This window comes from Colossoma macropomum, unplaced genomic scaffold, assembly GCF_904425465.1.
Source record: "Colossoma macropomum unplaced genomic scaffold, Colossoma_macropomum, whole genome shotgun sequence".
NCBI classification, from domain to species: Eukaryota; Metazoa; Chordata; class Actinopteri; order Characiformes; family Serrasalmidae; genus Colossoma; species Colossoma macropomum.
The window spans coordinates 6,086,154-6,111,932 of NW_023494794.1; the positions used below are offsets into that span (position 1 = coordinate 6,086,154).

The 25,779-nt window shown below is 37.5% G+C and overlaps 1 protein-coding gene across 2 annotated transcripts in view; it reads right to left on the reverse strand.

Annotated features, from left to right (window-relative positions):
• Window positions 1-25,779, reverse strand: part of LOC118814384 (ras-specific guanine nucleotide-releasing factor RalGPS1) — a 218,351-nt gene that overhangs the window by 109,127 nt on the left and 83,445 nt on the right. For both annotated transcript variants that reach the window (XM_036579967.1, XM_036579966.1), the window contains exon 8: window positions 2,331-2,457. In XM_036579967.1, coding sequence (XP_036435860.1) covers window positions 2,331-2,457 — 127 coding nt within the window. The remainder of the gene's footprint in view (window positions 1-2,330; window positions 2,458-25,779) is intronic.

A 25,779-nucleotide genomic window follows, 5' to 3' on the forward strand; every position in this document is an offset into this window, starting at 1 on the left:
GAACACCAGAGATGGGGGGAGGTTTTAGAAGTGGGCGATAGGAACACTCAAATATGTTGTGCTCTATGAACTTGACATAGTGATATTTTCCAGACAATAACAATACACTGATGAGCCAAAATATTATGTCCACTCACAGATGGAGCAGATAATGTTGATTATCTCATAACAACGGCACATGTCAATGTCTAGGATATATTAGATGGTAAAAGAACAGCCAGTTCTCTTAGTCGATGTGTTGGACGTGGGAGAAATGGGTAGACGTGAAGTGACCTTAACAAGGGTCAAATCATTATGGCCAGACAACTGAAGCATCTCCAAAATGGCAAGGCTTTTGTGGTGCTCTCATTCAGCAGTGGTTGGTACCTAACGACATTGGTCTGAGGAAGGACAAACCATGAGCCAGCAGCAGGGTGCTGGATGCCCAAGGGCAACAAGGACTATCCCAACTGATCTGAACTGACAGAAGGGCTACTGCGGTGCAAGTTACAGGAGGAATGTCCCACAACACACAGTGCACTGCACCCTGCTTTGTATGGAGTCACGTAGCTGCAGACCAGTCAAAGTGCCCATGCTAAGCCCTGTCCACCATCCAAAGCAGCTAAAATAGGTATGCGATTGTGAGAACTGGACCTTGGAGCAACAGAAGAAGGTTGCCTGGTCCGATGAGTCCTGCTTTCTTTTACATCATGTGGTTGGCCAGGTGCATGTGTGTTGTTTACCTGAGGAAGTAATGACATCACGATGCACTGTGGGAAGGTACACCCTTTCCTGGCAAAGGTAATCCCCAATGGCAGTGGACTCTTTCAGCAGGATAATGCGCTCCACCAGACTGCACACATTGTTCAGGAATGATTTGGGAAAACATGACACAGAGCTCAAAGTGTTGCCTTGGCCTCCAAATTCCCCAGATCTCAATTTGATTGAGTATCTGTGGGATGTGCTAGAATGCGGTTCAATCTGCAGCAGATCTGCTTTGCACCTTACAGGACTTAAACGATCTGCTGCTTAACGACTTGGTGCCAGATCCCACAGGGGGCCTTCTGAGGTCTTGTAGAGTCAATGCCTTGGCTGATCAGAGCTGTTTTGGCAGCACATAGAGAATCAACAGCATATTAAGCAGGTGGTCATAATGGTTTAGCTCATCAGTGTATTTCACATCACTATACACCAAAAGTAGAATGTAATTTATAAGACTTCTTTAATTTGTTTCTCCTGTTTGTGTCTTTTTTATTTAAATAAGCTTTCAAAAAGCAATTTGGGTTGGCGATAACCATTAAGCAAAATGCTTCCATCCTCAATAAACACTGCAATAGATTATTGAAAAACAACAAAAAAAAATCAATACATGACAGCTAATATCACCTGCTTGCCTTTAGGCTTGTGAAATTATGAACTTTTAAGTATATAGTTCCTTAAATATTAGAAACACAGGGGTGTGTTACTATGAAGGGACCGTCCCTGATGTTAAATGTGATAACACAAGACCTTGAATGTTCTTTATCATTCTATGGAATGTTCAATCCTAAATTGTTGTATTGTACGCAAAAGTTTTACCAAGTTAAGAAAAAGAACATTATTTTTTTTACATCAGAAATTTCCTCTGCCAGCAGCTTAAAGTGATTCTTATTACTTAGCAACCAGCAGTCAGCAGCATGATTCAGGATACAGAAATGGCTGTTATCATAGGTCCAAAAGTATCCAGGCACCCTTTGTAATGAGTAAATTTAGCCTCTTTAGGGTGCACTCATTAAGAACACAGGCATTAATTACGCACACACATTGTATAATCCCTATGGAAATGCACTGTCGATAGCATGAGACACTCTGCCGCAGTCGCACATGAGTCTAAGGTCACCATGCATAATGCCAAGAGTCAGTACTGGATTATGGAGCAGTGGAATTGCACTGTTTGTAGTGATGGAACCCTATCCTATACCTTTGGGATGAGTTGGAGCGGCAAAACTAATCATCCAGCATCAGTACCTGACCTCACTAAGGCTCTTGTGGCTGAATGAAATCAAAATCTCAAAGTAATGTTCCAACATAGAGTGATAGAGTACAGGATCTTACTGCAGTAAAGAGGGACAAACCTCCTATTAACACCCTTGATTTCAGAGGAAACACTGGATGAGCAGATGTCTACAAACTTTTGGACAGTGCATAAAAAAACATGGGAAAAATGCTTTTTAAACTGCTATAGGTCACAGTCTGAACTAGCTGTTGTGTAATACAGAACAGTAAGCACTCCAGTCAACAGAACATTCCTGAAAGCAGCTTGAGTTCACAGCCGACCAGCTTAAGTTTTAGTTCTGAGATAGTGGACTCACCCAGATAGGGGATGCAGGGCACCATCTTGAGGGACCTGATGTACTCTCTCATACGGGTGTAGTTCTCCTCCTTTGAGGTCAGGAAATCAAGCTTCTCAAAAGTTGCCTTGTCCTTACGGCTTATCAGCTGCAGAAAATGAATATATTCAGTCATTTGGAAGGCCAACGGAGACATCAAACAGCTGTAAACTGTTATTGATTTTCTAAGTGAAAATAAGCTAACATATCTATTACACAGAACACGTGTAAGGAATACGTTAATATAGCATATTATGTTAATATGTTAATATAGCATTTTTTGTAAACTTTTGTGCACAATTTCTATGTATTTGCTGAGGTTAACACTAAAAAAAAAACCCCAAAAAAAACAGGAAATAAAGTATGGAGTGGTCGTTTGTAGATAATTAATAAACTCTTAACAGACTACTAGTAACACATCAACAATATATTGTAGAAGTAGCAATAGTGAGGCATCTTAGTACCCTTAAGAAAATATATTGAAGATGTACTGTTGATACATTACTTACATTAAATAGATGTATTGTTAATGATACTTCTATTACGCAAAACCTAACCTTACCACCTTACCCAAAAGCTAACCCTAATCCTGGCCCTAATCCTAACCCTAACCTTAACCTCAACCCAAAACCTAATCTAACCCTCATATGTTTTTCAGATGTTACTGAGAGTCCGCTGAATGTTTGTTTCATCTTAAAAGGACTATTAAAAATAAAGTGTCACCAAAAATCAACAAAGCAACATGTAATTTGATCAGGGTTGCCCAAACTTTTGCATTTAGCTGTATATAAAGCTGAGTTTTAAATGTACTGAATTTTGTTTACCATTTTGGAGGGGAGACTGCAAAAACGTAAACTGCAATCATCAAGACAGAAGGTTATGAAGGCATATATAATAAGCGTGGTGTGTAAATATGTAATTATGGAATTAGAGCCTTTCAGTGAACGCTATTCTTTGCAGACATCCAGTCATGCTTCTGTATATATCATGGCATGCACGGCATCCAGCTCCTGCACGTCAGTAAAGCCATGCGGGTTAGCTAGTTTAATGTTGAAACAAGAATACACAGTATCGCTAATAAAAAAAAAAACATTACTGGTACTACATGTATATATACATCACTTCTGTTGTATTTGAGACCATGATCAAGACCCAGGTTCAACACCAAGATCAATTTTACAGGTACAATGACATTTAAACATATAGCAAAATTAAAGTATTCTGACGTCTAAGGGTTTTCCAGGAACTTCAGCAAGAGTCAGACTGGCGGTGTCAAGCAGAGTGAAGTGGGGAAAAAGAAAGATCGAGACACTGTAAGTGAGAACAAGAGTATATACTGTATGGAGTTGAAACCGAACTTGTGGGCAAAGCGGATTCCTGATACTTCAGGAAAAAATGCACATTTCCATCCTAAATGTGCTGAACAAGCTCTTTCCATTTCTGAATTACTTCTATTTCTCTCTCTCTCTCCTTTGTGTATTCTTCTCTTGCTTCTGTACTAGACGCACGTGGAGTGAACACGTCTTCGTGAACTGTCCACAGCCGCACCAGCTCCAGCGTTTCTGCTGTAAAAGCCTAAACAACGTGGGACTCAATCAGTTACCCAAACACAGGTTTAAAATACATTTCCACTTCCAGTGAGTGAATAAGCACAGCTGGTGAACCGCTGGGGAGGGGTGTAATATCAAAACAGCGTAGCAAGACAGGAACAAATGAGCGTTGAACAGACCGTCTTGTTTAAAACTGAATGGCTAAAGTGACCTGCAGTGCTGGGTGGTATGCTGCCTGTACCAGAAAGTAGACGATGTTGTCAAAAGTTGCATTAGCCGTTGAAGCTTGCCTAAAGCAGTATGGCCAATAGAGAGCTAGGCCATAGAGAAAGATGTTATCCTATGGAAAGAATGTAGCCAGCTCAAACGGAACAAAAAATATCACTAGATTAACTTCTTTAGGTACTGTTTACATTCTGAGTGGCAGCCATTGAGAATCATTTTATGGTTTGAGGCTTGCCACAATATTACCTAAACCTTTGTCAGTCATCTATCCTGCAGAGCTAAACAACAAATTCAGTAGAAGAAAAAAACTCATTAATGTGTTTATTAGGAGGTAACATTAAGAAAAGAGAAACATCTTTTTTAATTCAGCTATCATAGTTGGCCTAGCCACACTACGTCAGACCGCTCAGTCAGACCTCTGTGGCACTTGTAGCAAAGAATTAGCAAAGTAAATAATCTAAAATAGTAAGACACTACACTAGAGGCACAGATCTGCCGGTTTGTACACACATCTTATAGCTACACTCATTGGCCATTTTATCTGATCACTTACACCTATTAATCACTGACCAAAAAAACCCAGTAAGTTGCCGCTAGGCTAAACACAGAGAGGTAACTACTGTAATGTGCAATACACTTTTGTGTATTGTATTTATTGTGTATTTTACAGAGTAATTTTTAGTGTCTGCTTTTTTAGCTTGACAGTTTTAAATGAAAAGATGACCCTGCAAGGATAACGTGTCAACTTCTGACAGGATTAAAAGTTGCTGTCACATTTTTGTTACATCAGAATTGGTGTCACCCAACTAGGCCTGTGCTCAGTGACAACCAATCGAGTTACCATGGCAACAGCCCACAATAATGGTTAAAACTCTTTCACTGCTGGTTTAAACAAATGTTGTTCTTTTATCAAGTTATTTCAAGCCAGACACTTGTGTTCCCACATGTGAACATAACTGAGCATTTAAACATGGTGTGATGTGAAATCCTACAGTACTACCACATTTAATCTACCCAGCACAGATGAAAATGTTCTTGAAACACGGCTGTTGAGCTGCACTGGTTGAACATGCTCAGAGGCGTGTGCCACTACAGAAAGCAAATATCATGCCTGTACAAAAAGCTGACTATAGTACAGTGTACATTTTAAGACTCTGTAAGACCACAGCATCAGGTTTCAGGCACTAGAAAAATTGGTACTTGGGTTTGGGAAAAACACTACGGCCTCTCAGCCCTTGTACAATTTAATATTAGGCAAAATGGCCCTGAACAAAAAGCACCAAGCTAAATAGCTACAGACAAAATGGGCTTGTATGGTGAAGCTTGTGTGACATGTACAACGCCATACTTTGTTAATGGATTCATTACAGTTTCATACCAAAATTAAAGATTACTATATTACTATACTATAGAATATATACTACAACCACATTACAACAACTTCTACTAAACTGCCCTATGTAAGATTTGGAGATTTGGTGACTGCATGTTAAATGCATGTAACATTGTTTGTCTGTCAAAACTTGATGAATGGTACGTCTTCCACAGATAATAAGTGAATTATCTACTATTGTCATATTCTCATTATCTACTTTACATATTGTTAATACGTAAAGATGTATGATGTGGTCAGAAAAACTGTGATTCAATGCTTCTCACTTTAAAATTACTATTTAGGATTTACAGGGACCCGCAGCAATGAACCATACACCATATTTTAGTGCTTTTTTCTCCTGACTCACTAATGCTACTTCTTTTTAACAAAAAATCTTACATAATGCAGCTTTAATTACAGTTTCACAATTTCATTGTCCAATTCAAGATGACAATATGCTACAACCACCACATTTACTGCACTTTTATTATATTCATTTTAAAAACATTAAGCTTCCACCAACATACAATCACTGTGCTTGCTCCTATGTACACTTCCACGTTATGAAACATCTGAAAATTACTGGAAAAACAGTGTGTAAATGCTTTGTGGGCATAAAGGGAAGAAAAGTAAAACAAAGAAAAAAACCTTGAAGTAAATTTTCCACATGGTTATGTGAATAAGAGGATTCTGTTACCAGTACAAGCCTACCTACAAAAATCTAATGATTTTTTAGTTACGCTAGTGTTTATATCTAATAAAAACTTCACTGCAAAGTATTTGAAGGTTTTTTGGAAAAACAGTTCAAATTACAAAAAAGATCTAAATAAGTAATGAGTTTCCTTTTTAGAAATGTGCTTTCCTTCTGGTTAATATTTACACTGCTGCATGAGTTTCCCTTCCCCTTAGGTCTCCTTAGGTGAAAACAGAACTAAACAACCCAATCAAAACAAGCTATGTCAGGTTGGCAAGATGCTCTTTTAGCACAGAGTATCTGTACTCAGGAAGCCTGAGTTCACTTCATTAATGTACCTTAAAATATCTTATACCACGATATACATGGAAAACATTGTGATGCTGAATTTTAGTAAAACAAATCAGCAGTACTGACCTGGCAGGATACAAACTCATGCAGGATATTACGCGTCAGTGGAAAATAAGTAAACCCGAGCCAGGGTCCATCTGCTTTTGTGATGGGACATCCTGGCTTGGCTCTATGCCTACTCTTGCCACACATGCACCAGACTTGACCTGGCGACAAACTCTGAATGACTGCTTGTAAAAATACACAAACTTGCCTGAAACACTAACTTGTCTGTGAAACTTAGCTCACAGGCCAAGAATTACTGGTTCAAAGAGCAAATAAGGCAAGTGGCAGGCTATACTTTGAAATCCAGGCATGTCTTAATGCTCTTGACGAGGGGCTAAAATCTGTACCACCAGGTGTACTGTATATGGAATTCTGCCAGGACTCCACATCCAGTTCCAAATGTCTGTTCATGCTCATTATTCTGACATACAGTCAGAGGTGGACAAAGTACAGAGAAGCTGTGCTCAAGTGAACTGTATTAAAATCTTACTCAAATAAAAGTGGAAGTATGGAGCCAAAATTATATGAGTGAAAAAGCATCCGCATTTAAACAACCTCAAATCTATAAAAGTAAAAAGTAAATGATTTAAACACAAAAAAACTAAGGGTGAGGATATACTGAGCACAAGCCGATCACACTCTTTGTAACCCAGACTGGCTAAACCCTTTTCAGTGTTCAAGCTTTTGCATATGACTACACACATGGACATCTGGCCCTGAGAGTCTCAACAGTGTTGTTCTAATTCAGAGATCCTTGCTTGGCTGGATCAGATGCGTTAGTGTTAGGTAAGTGGAGGCAGCTTATTAGATGCAGGTTGGAATTAAACTCTACGGGAAAGTGGATTTACAGGAGGAGGGTTGGTGACCACTAGTTTAGACAATGTAGTGTTTATCAGCATTCTGGGGGTCGTCTAGTTCTCATATCGATTTGTTATACTTTCCTAAAGCTTTTGAAAGTGATTTAAATGAACTACTTCCTACACATTATTTATTGCTGTTTACAGACCCTCCATAATGGGTCCACACATTTCCCAACATAGTCCCACAAGTCTCAAAGGGTTCTAAAACATGCCTAAATTTCACTTAATAAACTGTGTGACGTCTTGCATTCACAATACAGAAAGCAAGTTCTACTGACATCCTTTTTCAAATAGATAAAAAGTCAATTAATTTACTTTTTTCAGTAAAATATAATTTGTAAACAAGCATGATACATATCTTACCTTTGGCAGCTTTCTGACTTGTGATTGGGCAATGATTTCAACATGAAATGTCTTGGTATTTCATTTGATATGTTAAAATATTTAACCATCATTTAAATTGCAACTGTTTTCTTTAAATTAAGCTCCAGCCCTGTTTTTTGGCCAAGAAGACTAGCATATTCACCTTTTCTAGATTCAGACCGGAACACTGAGTTGTGTAGTCATGGACATGTCATGTGTGTGTTTGTTTGATTTTGACTGGTCTAACTCATCTACAGGTAGTTCACAAGTTCCATGTTATTAGGTTAAACTTCCCTTTAATTTTTTACTTAAATTTTCAACTGCACCTCTTGTGCTTTTTTAAATTGCAATTTTGATACAAAAGCGATCTTTCAGCCATTCTGGGTTGGGGAAGGGTTATATACTGAGCACTTGCCTTTTCATTTAGAAATGTAATTGAGTAAAAGTCCTCAAAGTCTTTAGTTTCAATAATACTTGAGCAAAGTGCAAATCCTCCAAAATAATACTTAATTACAGCAAGAATCAAGTACAATCATGCTGATGGAAAGAAAGAGTCTCTTGAATGAACAAACCTCAAAAAGTGCAACCTATGCACACCAACTAAAGCAAGACCAAAACAAAAAACAAAAAAACAATAAAACCCCAACAAATCAGATTCGGTAAAAAAGAATGAAACAAAACAATAAATCCAATCAAGACAGTCCACAAATGCAGATGCTAAGTTAATCTTTCTAGCAGCAAATACCTGAATGATGCATGCTTTATTCAAAATTTCAATGGACGTGGGGGTCTGGCCTATGTACAGTGCAGTGTGACGTGATGAGTAACAATTACTCTTCATAACTCAAGCAGTGGATGGTGTCATAAAACCTAGAGAAATTGCTACCACATGTAGAGATGAAGAACGTGACAGTCACAGTGGTGTGGGAGATGTTCCCCACTTGAACAAGATCAGCAGCAGAAAACTTCTTTCACCTTACAAGAGTCTAAACTGTACATGTTTGAGTCTTTGGAGTGGTGAATTTGGGAAAAAGAGAAACTGCTAATGGGACAGCACTGATCTGATTCTAGAAAGGTCTGAAGTTGAAACATGTTTCATAATATTATGGAAGCAGCCCATTAGCCTATTAGCTACCTGCTGACCTCATCTCATATGGGGAGAATGTAATTCAGTTATGAGAATATCAAGTGTAAACCAGTTAAACAGAGCGTACGACACCAACCAGTGATGTTCAACAGACAGTTCTTCACTTGGTTGCATTTTATAGGCACAGATTTCAGTAATAGGCATGTTTATGCTGCAAACTTGTGTGGTAGCGGAGGAAGAATTTGGGTGGCGTCCACTAAACTCTGGGGGGAACAAAAGAACCCAGTGTACAGCGTGATGTGAGCTCTGAAAAGATGCTTTACAGCAGAAACTAAAATTTACTAATAACTGAATTTTAGTAATAATTTTAGTATTTAGACACGCAGTTTTTAATCAATACTTTATTTAACAGAATCTGACACATCGTCTTTAACATCTGCATGGTAATATGTGGATTGTGTTGATTGGATTTATTATTTTGGATTTTTAAATGATGGTAATATTAAACTGCAAAACACATTACAAAACCCATTTTTATGTGATTTATCAGATTTATCTGGTTCTTTTACAAATTCTTTAGGGCTCCATTTTACTCCTTTAATACTTTAATCTTATATAATTCACAAAAAAATTGTTAGGTGGATAAAATGATAAATCATCAGACAAATGAGACTAGCACCTCAACTCAAGGTAAACACAGCAATACACCACTCCAAAACAGCAACAAATCCAAAACTTTGGCACCTTTTGCCAAAAGGAGTTTAGTGTACACTGCAGCTTTGCCTACACAGCTCTTCTTTATACAGCACAACAAACCTGCCAACCCAAATAGGCACATGGTTCTACATGCACCACCTCATCTTTTCTGTCCCTTCTGTCCCATTAAAAATCAGTCTTGTTGGTAAAGGCATGAGCTCATGGAAGCTGAGAACTCATTGGTTTATAAGACTCTGGGGCCAATGCTGCCACAGCTTGTACACATTAGCACTGGTAAACACTCTATACAAGCACACATTAAAAGTGTACCGACATGCTAAAAAAGTCTGACATTTTCAGTTTTAATGTTGTAGCATCAGCTAAATTGCAAGACTGTGGCTGCTGTACACACGCAAATGTCTCAAAGCTATGTAAGATGCGAAAACAACTTAAAAAGACTCCTAAAACATATTTATTGTCATGTCATCGGCACCGCTGTGTCATTAACTAGAACTCTGCCACTTCAGAATTCAGCATATCTCATTATAAAACTTAATGTTTTTAGATGACACTTGGATCTGCAAATCTTCAGATACAGTATCACAGATCACGAGACTTAAATAAAGACACAGATTTATTAAAAGAGCCACTATTAATCAGTGATGTACTAATACAGGCTAAATACAGCTAAATGAAGAAGTTTTTTATTCACAATGTTTGGAATGAAACATTAAAATTTACAAGTTATTAAGGGAAAAAAAGACATTTTTTATTATTATTGATTAAGCCAGTCCTTTAAATAGCACAAAACAAATCTGACCATAAATAAAAACAGTATAACAAACTATACACAACTGGACCCCTGACAGAGAACAGTTGGTCATCCAAGAAATCAAATTCCATTAATTTTTAGTTCTATTTTGCATTTTGGCTCTGTTGTTTGCAAATTTTCCATCATTTTAAAAGCTGTGGCTAAGGATGGTGTCAGTGTTCTAATAGGAACTTTCCTTTCTGTTTCAGTTGTTTTTCGTTACCCTGCTTATTGAGCAGGATGTCGTGTTTTCAAATCAACTATCAAACCTGTAGTGGAGAAGTTCCCCTCAACAGAACAGAGATTACAAATCAGTTGTCTATTGTTCCTCACAAGCTGTGAAAACATTCTCGCAGCTGACAGCTCATTTGCTGCAGCTCAAACTGTTTGAATGTGTCTGTGCTGACAAGCTCAGGAGAACAAAGCCAAGGACACAAAATTGAACTTTCAACCACTGTTCCTAACTTTCATGACCATTAAAATTGTTTGTAAAGTGTTAGATTGTTGTTAGATCTCGAAACTTCATTGCAGGCCTATTTACGTTTTTTCTGGGAAAAATGTCAGCCTTATTCTCTTTCTGCCAAAACCCAGAAATGCTCTTTGTCATCATTTTTGGCCAAAAATGTTAATAATAATAACCAATGGTCTACAGAGAATTTGCGCGGGTGGGGAGGGCCAATTTACTGAGTTATCTACTAAGAACTTTCATGCAAATGAACAAAGGCACAACTTCATAATGAACATAAGAGCAGCACAATTTAACCCCTTTATTTTATTCATGGCTTTTTGTACGGAAGTCCCTTTCTGCCAGCTAGGACAAAAATTGGTTTCTGTTCATTATAGTTGTGTTGTTCTCTCTTTCTGGCAGCAGTATGTCTAGTTTGACTTTCCTCTGAAAATAATGATTAATTTTCTCAACAATTTGACTTAATATATTAAAATAATGAGTATTACTCTTAAAGAAAGCTTACTTTATTCAAGATAAGTCATTGTTTTGAGAAAATAAGTCAAAAAATAAGTAATTATTCCAAAATACAAAGCCAAAATATTGAGAAAATAGGTCATTATTCCAAAATACAAAGCCAAAACTATAAGTAATTATTAAATTAATTAAGTTGACGAAACACACCTCTACCCAAAACAAAAAGTATCAAAAATAAGACAAGAAGGTCTGTGATGGTGCAAAGCATTAGCAGATCTGCCCGAAAGTCTACTGATTGTGCAATGCATTAAAAAAGAAATGTACTGAATGTTAATGTTTGATGAAACATGCTAAGGACACTTGTCCCAGCTCCAGTTTTTAAGCATAACTGCCAGCAAACAGTCGAGCTAGGTTAACACATAATGTGATGTTGGCAAAAAACTGAGTTTGCTTAAAAATGTAAATGCAGGATGATGACTCTTTGGCAGTTGTTTGTGTTTTTTTTTTTTTAAACAGTGTACAATTTTTTATATGACTAATTGTACATTGTAGATCCTTTTTAAATTAATCATCCTTTACTTGGCAATGAAGCCTCTGGCTTTAGGCTTTAGGCCTACTTCATTTATTTTCATGCTTTGTATCTGTCCAAGCTAAACTGTCTCTGTCAAACCTAAATTGAGCGAGATGGAAATAAAAGAGACTCCAGGATTTTAAAATCTTCAGACGCTCCTCCAGAGCACCTGCGCTCTGTCTAGCTCAAAACATCATCTAACAGAAAGGTCTGTATTCTTACTTTCTTAAGAAAACTTTGAACAGCTCAGTTCATAAACAGTAAATGGACTACGGTCCATCTGTGCTGTCACGCATTTCTTGACAAACTTGGAAACTTACTGCACATTTCCCCAAAATGACACCCTCTACACCATTTGGATGGACAGGTGAACTGAACCTACTTCACCTTAAAGAGGTCTCTTAAATGGATCTGAAAGCACAAAGGTCATTTAAGTATGGTGATGTGAACTCACCCCCACACTGATTCACATTATATGAAATCATTTTCTATTGTTTTACAATCAAATGTCAACAGCCAAACATCACCAGATACAAAACCTTGGGTGGTAAGGCATACGAATTCAAACAAATGGACGACACCCAGCTGTTGTCAACAGCTTTTCAAGAAGTTATTAACTCTAAATTAACTCAACACAATATTAATATGTAATATCACTCAAGCTATCTTACATTCGTCATACTGTTGCTGTCCAAAAAAAGCGTTGGTGGATGAGAAGTCCAACAAAGCATATTAATAAAATTCAGCCGCAGAGTCCAAAGTAGATATTAAAACATTAATGATTACAATTCTAAAATCTGATTGGCTGAGCCATGATTGAAGTCACGGCTAAATATTCAATAGAAACAACTACATACATCTCATCTTGACTCCAGGCTTTTTATTTCATTGTTCTGTTTTAAAACATGAGGTTATGAAAACGGAACAAATACATACCTGATTCACATTAAGAGAAACTTATTTAAATGTGCATAGTTGGACCTTAAGACCACTGTTGTATCTTTAAGGGTACATTTACATTGTTTATAATTTGATGAACTAGAAAATGTACCTGTGCAGTACTTTTTTTTCTGGCAGTGTACAGTCAACAAACCACACTGATTGGCAGAAGAACTGCTAACTGTGATGATTAATAACATTATCCATAAACTAATAATTAAGTTATTAATAAACCTTTACCCGAGACCAAGACAAGACCAAGACCATTAATTTAGAGCCTCAAGACTGGACTCAAGTACTAAAAACACCCTTTAACCATGATAAAATATGGCCTCTCATGGCTTATTACTTTATTAAAGTAACAAGGTACAGTGTATTACATTCATGTTGTCCATTATGTATAAATTGCACAGTGTGCAAAACAGTACACTGAAAATATGGGCAACTCCATCTGGAAGTGCACACTGGCCAACTGGGCAACTCTTTCTGTAACTGGATACTAACCGCCAGATCACACACCATAAAAAGCAAAGAAAACAGTTATGAATCTTGGTGCTTCTGTGTTTGTTGCTTCAGACTGAGGGCCAGATGTATGTATTTGTGCAGACACGGTGCTAAATGAGCAAAATATGCTAAAACTTTTGCACAGTACTGTAAATATTTAAAAAAATAAACGTTTTATGTAGAAGTTGTGTTGTTGTTTTATGCTGAGTCGGTATCCCCCCAGAGTGCCTCTGCACAAAAGTATATTTCAAATCTGCAGGAAATACCGTTATTAGACACTCTCAGAAACACTGCTGCTTACATTTTCCGCTGCTATACATACATTACTGTCAGCAGTGTATTAAAGCTGCATTGCGTAGGACTGTACGTTGTCTACACAATTACAATAGAGTGGTCTTCTTTCTATTTATAAGTGATGCACCAAAGTGAAAGTTCCTGGCTGAAATCGAAATTCAAGACACACCTGGCTGGAAACTGAAAAAAAAAAAAAAAAAAAGAAAGAAACGGTTTTTAATACTTTTGAATTAATGCACTAAACATAAAACCTATAAGGTTAAAAAATATACAAATTATTCCCCCCACTGTTGATCTGCTACCTCTGATACATCTGTGTAGACCAGTGCAGGAGAACAAAGGAAACAAAAAACGCTTTCAGTCATGATATTTTCATTATCATTCAAATGATTTGTTAAGTGTTTGATTTTGAACATTGCCGTTAACCTACTTAATATATTTTTTTTCATTTCAGCCTTTTTAAATTTCAGACTTTTTTCTCTTTCAGATGAAAACCAAAAGTGTCATTCTGGACTATTTTTGGCTGAAATGTTTTGGTGCATCCCTCCTAACTGTAGATAAGCCTCAGTGCCAGCTCAACCTAATAAACGACATAAGCAGCTGCCTCTTGGCTGAAAAAAAGAAATGATTCTACCTAAATATGTAGAAAGTAAAGCATTTATAATGGCCACTGCCACCAGGGTTAGATCAGACTAAGCTTAAGGGAAGCTGGGTTAGCAAGAAACATTGCATTGTGAGACAGACTGATCTTGTGAGAAAGACCTCTGAGGATCGAGAATGCTAAGAAGGTTATCTGTAAATTAAATATTAACTGATTAGAACCCCAAACAAGCATCCAATCATCAGCAATACACAATTAGCTAGCCAGGTGGTCATTTTATTTGTTAGCTTCTAATTTTACAGTACATCAGATGAACAAAATCCTGCTTATGGCCCAAAAAAAAAGGCCAGAGTTGGCCCTGATAAACCTCACTGTTGTTAATCCTGTATAAGAATGTATTCCAGTGTATGAGAGAATCTTGTTTTTAAGAGAGCTAACAGTGGATAGGTGCATTACAGCATAACCGAGACAGCATTCGCCTGGAAAAATCTCTTCCACATGAGATAGCAATTTTAAACTGTGCTGACAGACTTGTCATATATCATTGACACTAACAGAACTTTTTCCAAGTGCGGAGATGGGTAATTATCCTTTCGTGGGCACCACTGAAAATTTTTATAGTGGAATTTCAAACGAGGCAAACAACCATAATGAAGCAAAACACGGGTCTCCATAGTTTAGAGCCAAAACTACAGTAACTACGAAAAGAGATCATTTTCTATCCCCACAGAAACTGATGACTTAAAATTTTGGAAAGGAATAAGTGAATTAGACCGAGTCTACAACGGTTTGATTGTTGGCTGGGAAATCTGAGAAATTCAAAGAGACTGAACAAACTGTAGTGCAAGTGGCAAGTACATTTCAATAGGGTGGAAAGTGTGATGAAGACAGTCTAGACAGAGCATCCATAATGCACACTAGGATTGGTTTATACAGCACAGCATGTGAGAATACAGGTTGATTATGATGACCGAGAAGGTGGTCAAGACCTATGGGAACCACGAATACATATACAAACACACAGGCCTTTCACATACTCAAACATGCCTTTGTAAACTGAGGACACACAGAGGGAGGAGAAAAAGGAGAAAATGATTCAAACATACACAACCACAAAACACAGCCCGCTACTGGAAAAGCAAATATACAGAAAAATCCAACTCAGCTACTACATTGTGTGCTATTATACAGCACAAGCCTTTCTTACAGGATGATACATAATCGTCTTGTGCATCTTCCAGTAACATGTAGTTATTTATTGTTGAGTTTAACACATGGAAAAAAAAAAACATGCCATAACTTTTTCACAGGCCACATTTGATGTGTTTTTTATTTGTTTGTTCGTTTTTTGTAACACATAAACAGTAATTGTGGGTTCAAATGTATCACTTCTAGGCCATTTTTGTCTATGAGAAAAATGAATGGCATTTTCCAAAACTGCTATTGTGAATGTGGTTAATTATTAAGTTCCAAAGCTGATATCTTTTGTATTACATACATTTCTATTTGTATTGCAAGGTCATTCAAAGCACACAGTTGTTAAAGTTGAACTGTGTAAGATTTGGGGACCTCTCTGATGGAAATCTGTAACTGCGCACAATGTGCCAAAATTTTTATAACATAGATTGTGCTTCAGACCCCTTCCCTGAGAGGATGAATCTGACGATTGTGAATGCTTTGAAAGAGTATCCATAGAGAACCCAGCCACAACTTGGTAAAGGACGTGTCTTTTGAGGATAAGTGAATAGTAGGTAAGTGAATTATCTACTATTGTCAGCATATTTTCATCAGTATAAGGTTGATTTTGCACTTGAGACCTAAACATCAAGTTGGACCTTTTTTTTGAGGCTGTTATGTTAATACGTCAAAAAGAATAACTAGTCTGAAAAAATCCTGCAGCACAGTTGACTTTTAAATTACTATTTCAGGCTGTACAGGTTGACTTGCAAGCTTTGTCAAATGCCTTTGGAAGTAGTAGACTGGTAATATCTGATATTGTATTGTTATAGTAGCAGTTTCACGTTCATGATTCAGTCAGTGTGCAGGAGTGTTAGCTTGCTTTAGCACGGATGTTGCAATATCCACATTTTGACAACTTAATGAACCAGACACATTATGGCAACAACTGCACAGAGAACAAAATGTACCAGCTTTGAATCTTTATTGTTTACATCATGGTGTGATGAGTGATTTTTCAAAATCAACATTCATTTTCCCCCACAGAGAAACATAGCTTAGACTGAGAGTTCCCTATTTAGACCTTCTGTAGGCTACAAAATAATCCAGACAAGGGCATACAGTTTAAAGGTGGACCTGGCTACGCCTCTATAGAAGGCCTGTAAAGAGAGCTCACATGTCTAGCATACAGCATGACAACTGTGTCTGCAAAAGACTCCTTTTAGAAGGTTCAATGTTAAGGAACAAGCTTCTCATAGTACTTCATTCAACACTGAACGTAATTCAACTCTCAAGTTCCCATACCAAAACAAACATTTTAAACCATTTCACAAATCACAGAGCATCTTTAAAACACTGGAAAATGTACTTTAAAGAAGCTGATTTGTTGGAAAAGTTTTAATGTACTGGAACAAATGGTATACACCATTACATGCCTCACAAATGCTCGTTATATTGCAGCCCACAGAGAATCACCTTGAAAATTATATGAAATTACCAGCAATGGGAAATAGTGACAAGGAGAAATCTGGTAAGAAAGGCTCCTCTTCCATCATTACCAGTAAGAGCTGACACGGCAGCAGGATTAGTGGAAACTATTGCTGTCGAACGCACTGAGCCAAACCTTAGTGCAGCTGGGAGCGGTTAACCTTAAACCTCTGAGATTTAGCAGTTCAGTCTACACGCTTCCCATTAAGAACCATAGTATGCCCAGGCTTTTTTTAAACAGCAGTGATTAACATAAATAAGGGAGTTCTACAGTGATACAATATTTTACAAATCCTTGTGAACGAATATGATAAGAATATGTTGCTCTCATTTACATAACATGAAACAAAGGCTCAGTTTGTAGCGTTGCATCGATACTGTATCAGTTAAGAACTGTGGTGTGCTGTATCACTCAGCAGCGGGGTCTCGCGGCCCGTCGCTTCACCCAAGCCGGAAAAGACACTGAAAGTTGCTAATACTGACAGCATGAACGACGGTGACATTTACTGAACTGATGCTCAGAGATGCAGTACGAGTGAACAAGATGCATACGAGACAAATGGCATGAGAAATTTGGACGCGAAACAACATTCAGTTTTTGAGCCAGAGAAGCTGCTGTGTGCTGATGTGTAAACACCACAGGTTTATCTGTATACAGTTCAGTTCTGTTTTAAATTGTTTTGCATAATAAATATATTTTACATTTACTTTAGTTGTTGAACATAGCTCTTATTACTAATTATATAACAATAAATACTAAATATGTACAGTATTAAAACAAAAATAAGCTTTCTTAGGAATCTAAAAAATATAATCCAACAAATCAATGCCAAAGAGCCAAGCTGAGTGTGTTTTATTTGTGACACATAACATAGATTTTACCAAAATAAAATATTTTAAAAATGTAATTGCATAAATATTAGGACTTAGATAGAGTTAGTATCAGTATCAGGATTCTCTATCGGCCGATACTAAAGAATCAGATATGAGTATCGGTGCTCCAGACATTATCCTTCTTTAGAACTAAGGGGCTGAGCCCAAAAGCTGAAAAATAGCCCCAGACCATTATCGCTCCTCATCCAAACTGGTGGCTGAGCTGTTGTTGCTTCCAGGTGCTTCTATTTCACAAGTATAGCACTTACAGTTTATGGTGGAAGATCAGACAAGTTTAAAGTCACTGAGCTTTTCAGTACAACCCATTCTACTGCCAGTGTTTGTCTATGGAGATTCTATGGAGTTTTAGCATGGCTAAAAGACCTGAACTCAATAATAATGAATCAATTTGGCCATAAAGTGTATGTAGCCTAATTTATAGGCAATATATATAAATAAGATTGTTTTAGCGTTAAAAGAAACTGAAATCTGAACATTTTTTTTACCATAATCTGTGAAATGCAAGATAAAGCTTCAGTTTTCAGCATTGTCTCTGATTTTTATTTTTAGTCAAAAGATATCTTGGAACTGTTTTTTCCCCCCAGTCACTTACATACCTGCTCATCTATTAGCAGCTGAGACTCACCTCTTTCATAAGAACATTAAGATATTCTAAAGAGGATTTCATCTTTCTGTGTCTTCAGCTGGTTGAAATGTGGTTTGAGTAGATCAGTGTTCTACTGCTAATAAACTTAATTTACACCAATTAATTTGCACGAAGTATTTAAAGAGCACATCATAGTAGATCAGGCACAAACTACAGCCAGCTGCATGTGCTGCATTTTAGCATGCAAAGCCGATTTTACACACTCCTTATTAAATCCGGCCCATAACGTTTACCTCATTAATGTAATTGTTTTTTGTAAATATATATATATATATATTTTTTGTAAAATATAGGCTAATTCTGAAATTCAGGTATGCAACACATTTCAGAAAAAGTTGGGAATTTAAGACTAGGAACAATGACTAGGACTAGGAACAAAGGCTATGCAGCCTTCTAGATTACTCTTTTTCAGGCATATCAATGTTTATTTCAATATCATAATACAAAGCCACATTCTGCACATGTTACAAGAACATAGCTGAACAATCAGAGAGTGCAAGGGCTATACTGGCCTGCTTGCCGTCCAGACTTGTCTGCTATTGAAAATGTGTGGTGCATTATGAAGCGAAAAATATGACAACAAAGGCCTCGTACGGCATACCTCAAGAGATGTATGATTGGATGATGATGAAGACTGGTAAAAATTCCACCTTCAAAACTGTATCAATTGTGTCTTCAGTCCAAAAAGATTACTAAATGTTGTTAAAAGAAAAGGTGACGTAACACAGTGGTAAATGCTCTTGTCCCAACTGTTGTGGAACATGTTGCAGGCATTAAAGAAATGACTGTAGGCTCCTGAGTGGCGCAATCGTCTAAGCGTTGGCCCTATCATCAGGAGATCGCGAGTTCGATCCCTGGTGATGCTACAGCCATCCGTAGCCAGGAGTCCGAGAGAGCACAATTGGCCTCGCTCTCTCTGGGTGGGTGGGATGGCCCCTCCTTCTCCCCCATCACTCAGCGCGATGCTAGTCAGCGCAGGTGTCTGTTAGCTGATGTAACAGATCTGGCGGTTGGCGCTTTAAATTAACTGAATACCAATCGCCAAACGTGTAGTCTCATCTTCAGAGTCTGACCAAATCAGACTGAGCCATAAAACTGCCGCAAGATCAAGTTTAGCTCAGTTTTGTCATTTTTTGCCCGATCGATATTGTTGTTTTGTTCCAGGCAGTCTGTAAAGCATCGTATAGCCCATTTTGTTTAGTGAATAGTATTCAGGTTCGTTTCTGGCTAATTCCAGGTTGCTTAGGTGTTCTTCTGTCACAGCTGACGACTGAAAAGCTTTCTCAGTGGTAATGACAGTTTCGGAATTTAGTGCAGTCTCATCTTCAGAGTCTGACCAAATCGACTGTAGGTCAAATGTAATCTTAAAAGTATCCATTTTCTGTTTGTGCACAAAGTAAGAAGTAAAAACTTTCAAATGGCTTGAGCGTCTCTACAGCTGTCAAAGTCGTTGCTTAGCAATGGCGTCTCAGCGGAGTGATACAGCGTTTGTGAAAAAACACCATAACAGCACGGTTAGAACGCTTCTCAACCAATCAGCTTACGTGGCCAGACCTAACTGTTGTATAAATTATAATATTCAATTACCCATGCTTTTTTTAAATAAAGGTGCATTACTGTCTTCAAAAAAATCATGTGTGGTGTGTTCTAATTAATTTACTGCCACCAAAAAAATTGTACAGTTACGTTTTGAATGATTAAAATCCAAAACTAAAATTCATTGCTGTCACGCCAGAGAAATCTCAGTAAAAAAGCCCATAGCCAAGGCATGAAAAGAAGTCTAGATAGGCCAATGGGCAGTAGGTAGTTTTTAGAGTGCCCTCTTCTTTCTCAGTACAAACTGCTGTGTAAACCGCAAACAGGCAGTACAATGAAAAAAAGTTTCCTCTTTCTTGTTTTTCTGACTGGAACTGCTGTAATAGAAGACGGCCATACTTCCCAAAGGATGGATCTCATTAAGGCTTTTAATGACATTTCCTTTCGTTGACTAAATGAGCAATAATTACATGTGCTTTATTCATTTTCCAGTCTGAACATACTGGTCATTTGTTAACTGCAAATGGACGGTGAATAACTACTCATAGCTATGAATTCATATGTGTGATTTCTTCCCTTCTTAAGCGCATTACATCACTATCTTTATCTTTGATTTGGAGATTAAAGCAACCAGAAGATGTAACAAAGTACACTGAAGCATCTATTCTTTTCAAGTACAGTACATCGCAGTTGCTTTACTAAAACATGCCAAGCAGGGCCTGAAACAAAATCGCAGTCATTTTCACCATCTGTAATTCAGATTACAATAATCTTTGCCAACTGCTGAATTCTGCTGAAAAGCTTTCAGACTAGCATATAATCCTACTTCACAACACAGTGGAGACCCTGTGCTGGGTTTGCCATTACCTTGTCAAGTAGTGGTCTCATCAAGCTGTACGGTTAATGCATGAAGCCAAAGGGCAAGCTCATGTTCTGTGTTTCTTTTCCAGTAGGAGGGTGACAGCTGCTGGTGGGAATCTCCAGAAAAGGAGATTATGCCCTGGACCTGGCAACCCAGTATAAACGCTCTTGGCTGACAGGCAAGGTGAAAGGAGGGCTTCTGAAAACTGTCTCATATCACACTTTACTCAGAGCTGGTTAGCTCTGGCTCCTCAATGTACAGTGAAGGACACCAGCGTAAGCATTAGAGCAGCAGTTTGGAATACCACTTCAAGGAGAAGGTGTGACATCAAAAACATGGATGTTTAAACTATCATATCGAAATTAGAAGTGCACTGCTGATACATTCCTCTGTTCCTTCACTGACACCACTGTCAATGATCAAAACTAGGCGTCTGGGTGCAGAGTAAATCGGGCAGGAAAGAAGGAGGTTTTTTGGCTTAAAAAACTTATATAAGTGCAAAAACTGAGCCTGAATTGATTCAAGTGTACAGAAGACCGGTATTGTCAATTACTACTGTGAAGACTTTCTCACATATGCTGGTTTGTACACTCATTGGCCTACCATTTAGGTGCAATTTGTAGGTTTACAATTGAAGCATTCTGTGATAAAATGCAATATAGATCACTTTCTAACATTTTCTTTTCTTTTTTTCATGGTATAAGTTGCTGAGAGTGGGCTTTACACATACAAGAAATATCAATGCTATATTATGATCATAACCTCCTTTATCAGAGAAATGAAAATGTGTTTTCCATTAACATCATTTCTTATTCTTACATGTGCATGTATAGCATTTTGGATTGAAACTCTTCAATTACTTGCTTTAGTCTGTCTTTTGCCGTACAAGCCCGTCCATCAACAGAATTTGATAAGAAACACTGTGCTTCAAATTATAACAGACATATTCATCTGTTCTTTGCTTATTACAAACCAGTATCTTAGCTATCGCTTCCTCTTTGAATGCCAAACTGTGCCACTGACATTCACCCTCACTTCTAAGGATTTTCCAATAGACACAGGTACAAAATATTATGATTCATTGCTTGTTGGTGAAGAAAAAGACTATGAAATAAACTGCTATATGCAAGGAGGGAAAAAGGGGAACTTACTGGATTATCCTTGTGCACATAAAAAGCACTGTAGTTGGAATATTAATCTGTAGGCACAGTTCCCATTTTCCTATATTTTTGGAATTTTATTGGAACCTCAATTCTTTCACATCAGAGATAATCTTTTCTAATTAAATGATGGAGCCAAATCTAATCTCAACACATTCACTGAATGGCTGTGATGTAATTACTTCTGAAAATTCATCTGAATGACAGCATTTCTGGGATTTACTGCTCTGGAAAAAATGTCACAGATAACCCTGATCTATGCATGTATATTATATAAAGCTGTCCAAAAAAGTTGCCAACATAAGGTGGCAAATGGCTCCCATAATAATGCCACAAAAATATGATTTAGTTAGATTTCCATAATAAAGTTATGTCACTGGAGTTTCTGTGACTAGCAAGAATTTGCATTATATGCTAGCTACATGCTATATGCTCATAATATATGCTAAGACTAGAAAAGATTTGACAAAGAAATTATACATTCTGTAAAACTTTGATGACATTTTGATTAAAGATTCAAAGGGGGGCTTCATACCTCAGAAAGAGGGGTGTTTTGCCCAAATAGAGGGGGCAATATACCCCTTTTGAAGATTTTGTGCTGTTCTAGTTTAGTTTCTGTAATGAAGTCATGAAGGGCACTGTTATCCCATACATTCTAAATGCATGCATACATAGGGTTTAGATTTACGGTTTCGTGAAGTGGGCAATACTACCGTTTTGGCACTTACGTGTTGCCTCTTTGCAGTAGGTGTGTTTTTGCTTAGAAACACTTCATATCAACATTACAATAAATGCAAATAAAAATAAACACAGTAAACAGTAAGATGAATTATCTAGTTTTTAAAAAGTAGTTGATAACTTGTGAACTAGTTAAAAGAACATTAAGTTTTGTTCCTAATTTGATACCATCAAGCAACACATGGATCTGTTAAATTGCATTAGCAGCACACTTGATTTAGCATGAAGTATAGATTGAACTTAACCAGGTGATGGATGATAATTAAAAACAGTACTGGGCTGCCATGAGGAATGGTTTGATTAAATGGCTAAACAAACATACGTAATTAAAATCACTACTTATTGTATAAATGCTAGGGAGATTCACTCGAAATATTCTGTTGTAACTCCCGTTAGGATGAAACAACCTGAACCAAAAAAATATGCTACATACCTTGACGTATGTATAATCAATTGCATTACATGAGATGCTGGAAGTGATCTCAGTTTTCTGCCAGACACATGAAGGAGTATGGAGGTATGCACCCGGAAGTTGCAAACGGAGGTTAGACGTCACAATGGCTGTCCAGCGCCTCCCTCAGTGCTCCGACACAGGGGCGTCCCGGCTTGTTCGAAGCTCCATATACCGAGGAGCACATTGCACGTTGTTTTGTTCAGATGGCTTCGTCCTCGAGAGAGTTATTACAGAATATTCGGGCGCTCTTTCAAGTGAATCTCCCTCTATTTGTGTTAATTCTAATGTTAGTGTTTTGTGAAACTTGTAGATGTTTAGTGCTCATATAAATAGCTTTCTAAATATTCATTTCTCAGGTGTCTAAAACTTTTGCACACAGCATGTGTGCATGTGTGTGAGTGTGTTTTACTGAAAATAAGTGCTGGAAATACTATCATCAGCCTTTGCTGTGTGCATGTCATAATTGGTGGAGAAAACGGTCATCTGGGGACATGGAAAAAGAGGCCAGGAGCTGCGGTAAAAAGACAAGGACACATATCAGCACTGACCCTACAGTGACGCCACGTATGGGTCTCAGCCTTTAAAACACTTCACAGCCCCTGCATGTGGCCTGGAGGGAGCAATATACTGCACAGCACGTTTTTCTTCTGACTTCAGATGGTGTCTTTGGACTCAGCTTTGAAACGTGCTTTTCATAATAATTTGTGCGTGTGTGTGTAAAATTTGTCCTGGGATTCCACATGAAGATCTCCTCAGCGGTTTTGCTACTGTTATTTAAGACCACAGTGGCTTTAGGCACAAGGGAGAGAAAGAAACTCTAACTTCTTTACGCAATGGGAAAAAGCAGCTACTTTTGCTTTGTTATTTACTATTCGTATTAAGCAAAATGATCTCTAAATGCTGCCATTGCGTCTATTTTTAAAAGATTTTTTAAAATGACTTTTGGGTAAAAAATCTTTTACCGTCCCTTAAGTTCTAGGTATTAACCAAGTATGTGTAACATATCGGTAAGTAAACTCAATTACACTGAAATGCCAAACAGATTCTAGATACTGAGTAAGTATGTTTCGTAAACTCCACAGCACCACGTAGTTTTACTGCATAAGAAGATTGTACACAAATAAAGTTGCAGCTGTTCATTACCTATAAATAAAAATTTAGTGTGTGGTTATGCTTAGCTTGTCACTCCAAATATTTATGGTGTATTTTACTACGTCCTTTATCAGCTTAACAGCTAGAGCATGTGTGGCATTTCAGTATAATTTAGCTAAACTGTCCTGGAACTAACTGTCATGTTACCTAATGTAATTTTCTAGTACACTGGAGTTTGTATCTAACATTGTTTTGATGCACACAGCTCTTGTCAGTATGTACAGTGAAATAAAATTGTGTTTTGGAAATATAATAAGTAGTTTATATGCATGCATGCATTTTTAACTATCCTACCCTTGTCAAATACCTACTAAATCACAGCTTTCATCATAATAACACATTTAAAAAAGTGGTGCTTCAAGGGTTCTGCTATTGTTTTAGGGTTCTGCTATAAATGGTTCTGCTACTATTATGCTGTCAAGCTTCTATTAACAGAGGAACCCTTTTTGGTGCTATACAGAACCTTTTTCAAAGAGGTTCTATATGGGACCATATACAACACATGCTCCACCAATTTGAAGAACCATCTTACCAGGCGAAGACAAAACTACACAGAACTATTGCCTTTACTGTAGAGCCCTTGTGGAACAATCTTTCTGAATTATATAAAAACTAAACACTCTTGCTTGGTGAAAAATAAAAATCACACTAAAACTATCAATAGCCCTGGTGTGCTATGAATTTAAAGGAAACATACAGTCCAGTAAACAGCTCATGCAAGCTGGTTTACTATTTTTATTAATTTTATAGCTCTGAGCAACAAGTGATTATGCTGTCTGAGGAGAATTTGTTCCTTCAGGATGAAGATACCACAGACTGCTTTGTTACTTTCTATTAGCTCACACTCCTCAACACCAGGATGGCAACTAAATTATCACAGGATGAGTGAGTTTCTACTGGCTTATATTTTCTACAAACCCATTTTTTTTGTTTGCATCACGTCATTATAAGATTGTGGTCATTATTTAAAGAATGTGGCCATTTTCTGATTGATTGTTTCTCTTTCTAAAAGGACGAAGAAAGTCTACCATCCACAACAAAGAAATGGTGGTGAGACTTTTCCAAAACGTATATCGTTTTGTGACACGGAAAGCAGAAAGTTTGTATTATGGATAGAAGCCTGAATATGGTGAGTAGCAGCAGTCAAAAAACTCTTTTCCAATGCAAGGTGACATGTGACCACCTCTGAGTTTGGTGAAAAGCAGTAGGTAATGTGGCCTGTAATTTTCTCAGGGAAAAGAGGGAAAACACAGACATGGTAAGAAAAATGGCAAGGAAAATCGCTGAGTAGCATCTGTAAAAAAAGAAAACTACCGTAGGACTTCAATCCACACTTCGACAAAGCCACATTTCCACTGCTAAACACGTGAAACAAGCCTATTTACAGTGTCCCCTTCAACAGAAACAACATGTTTAGCTTCAACTGTCAAAAGCACA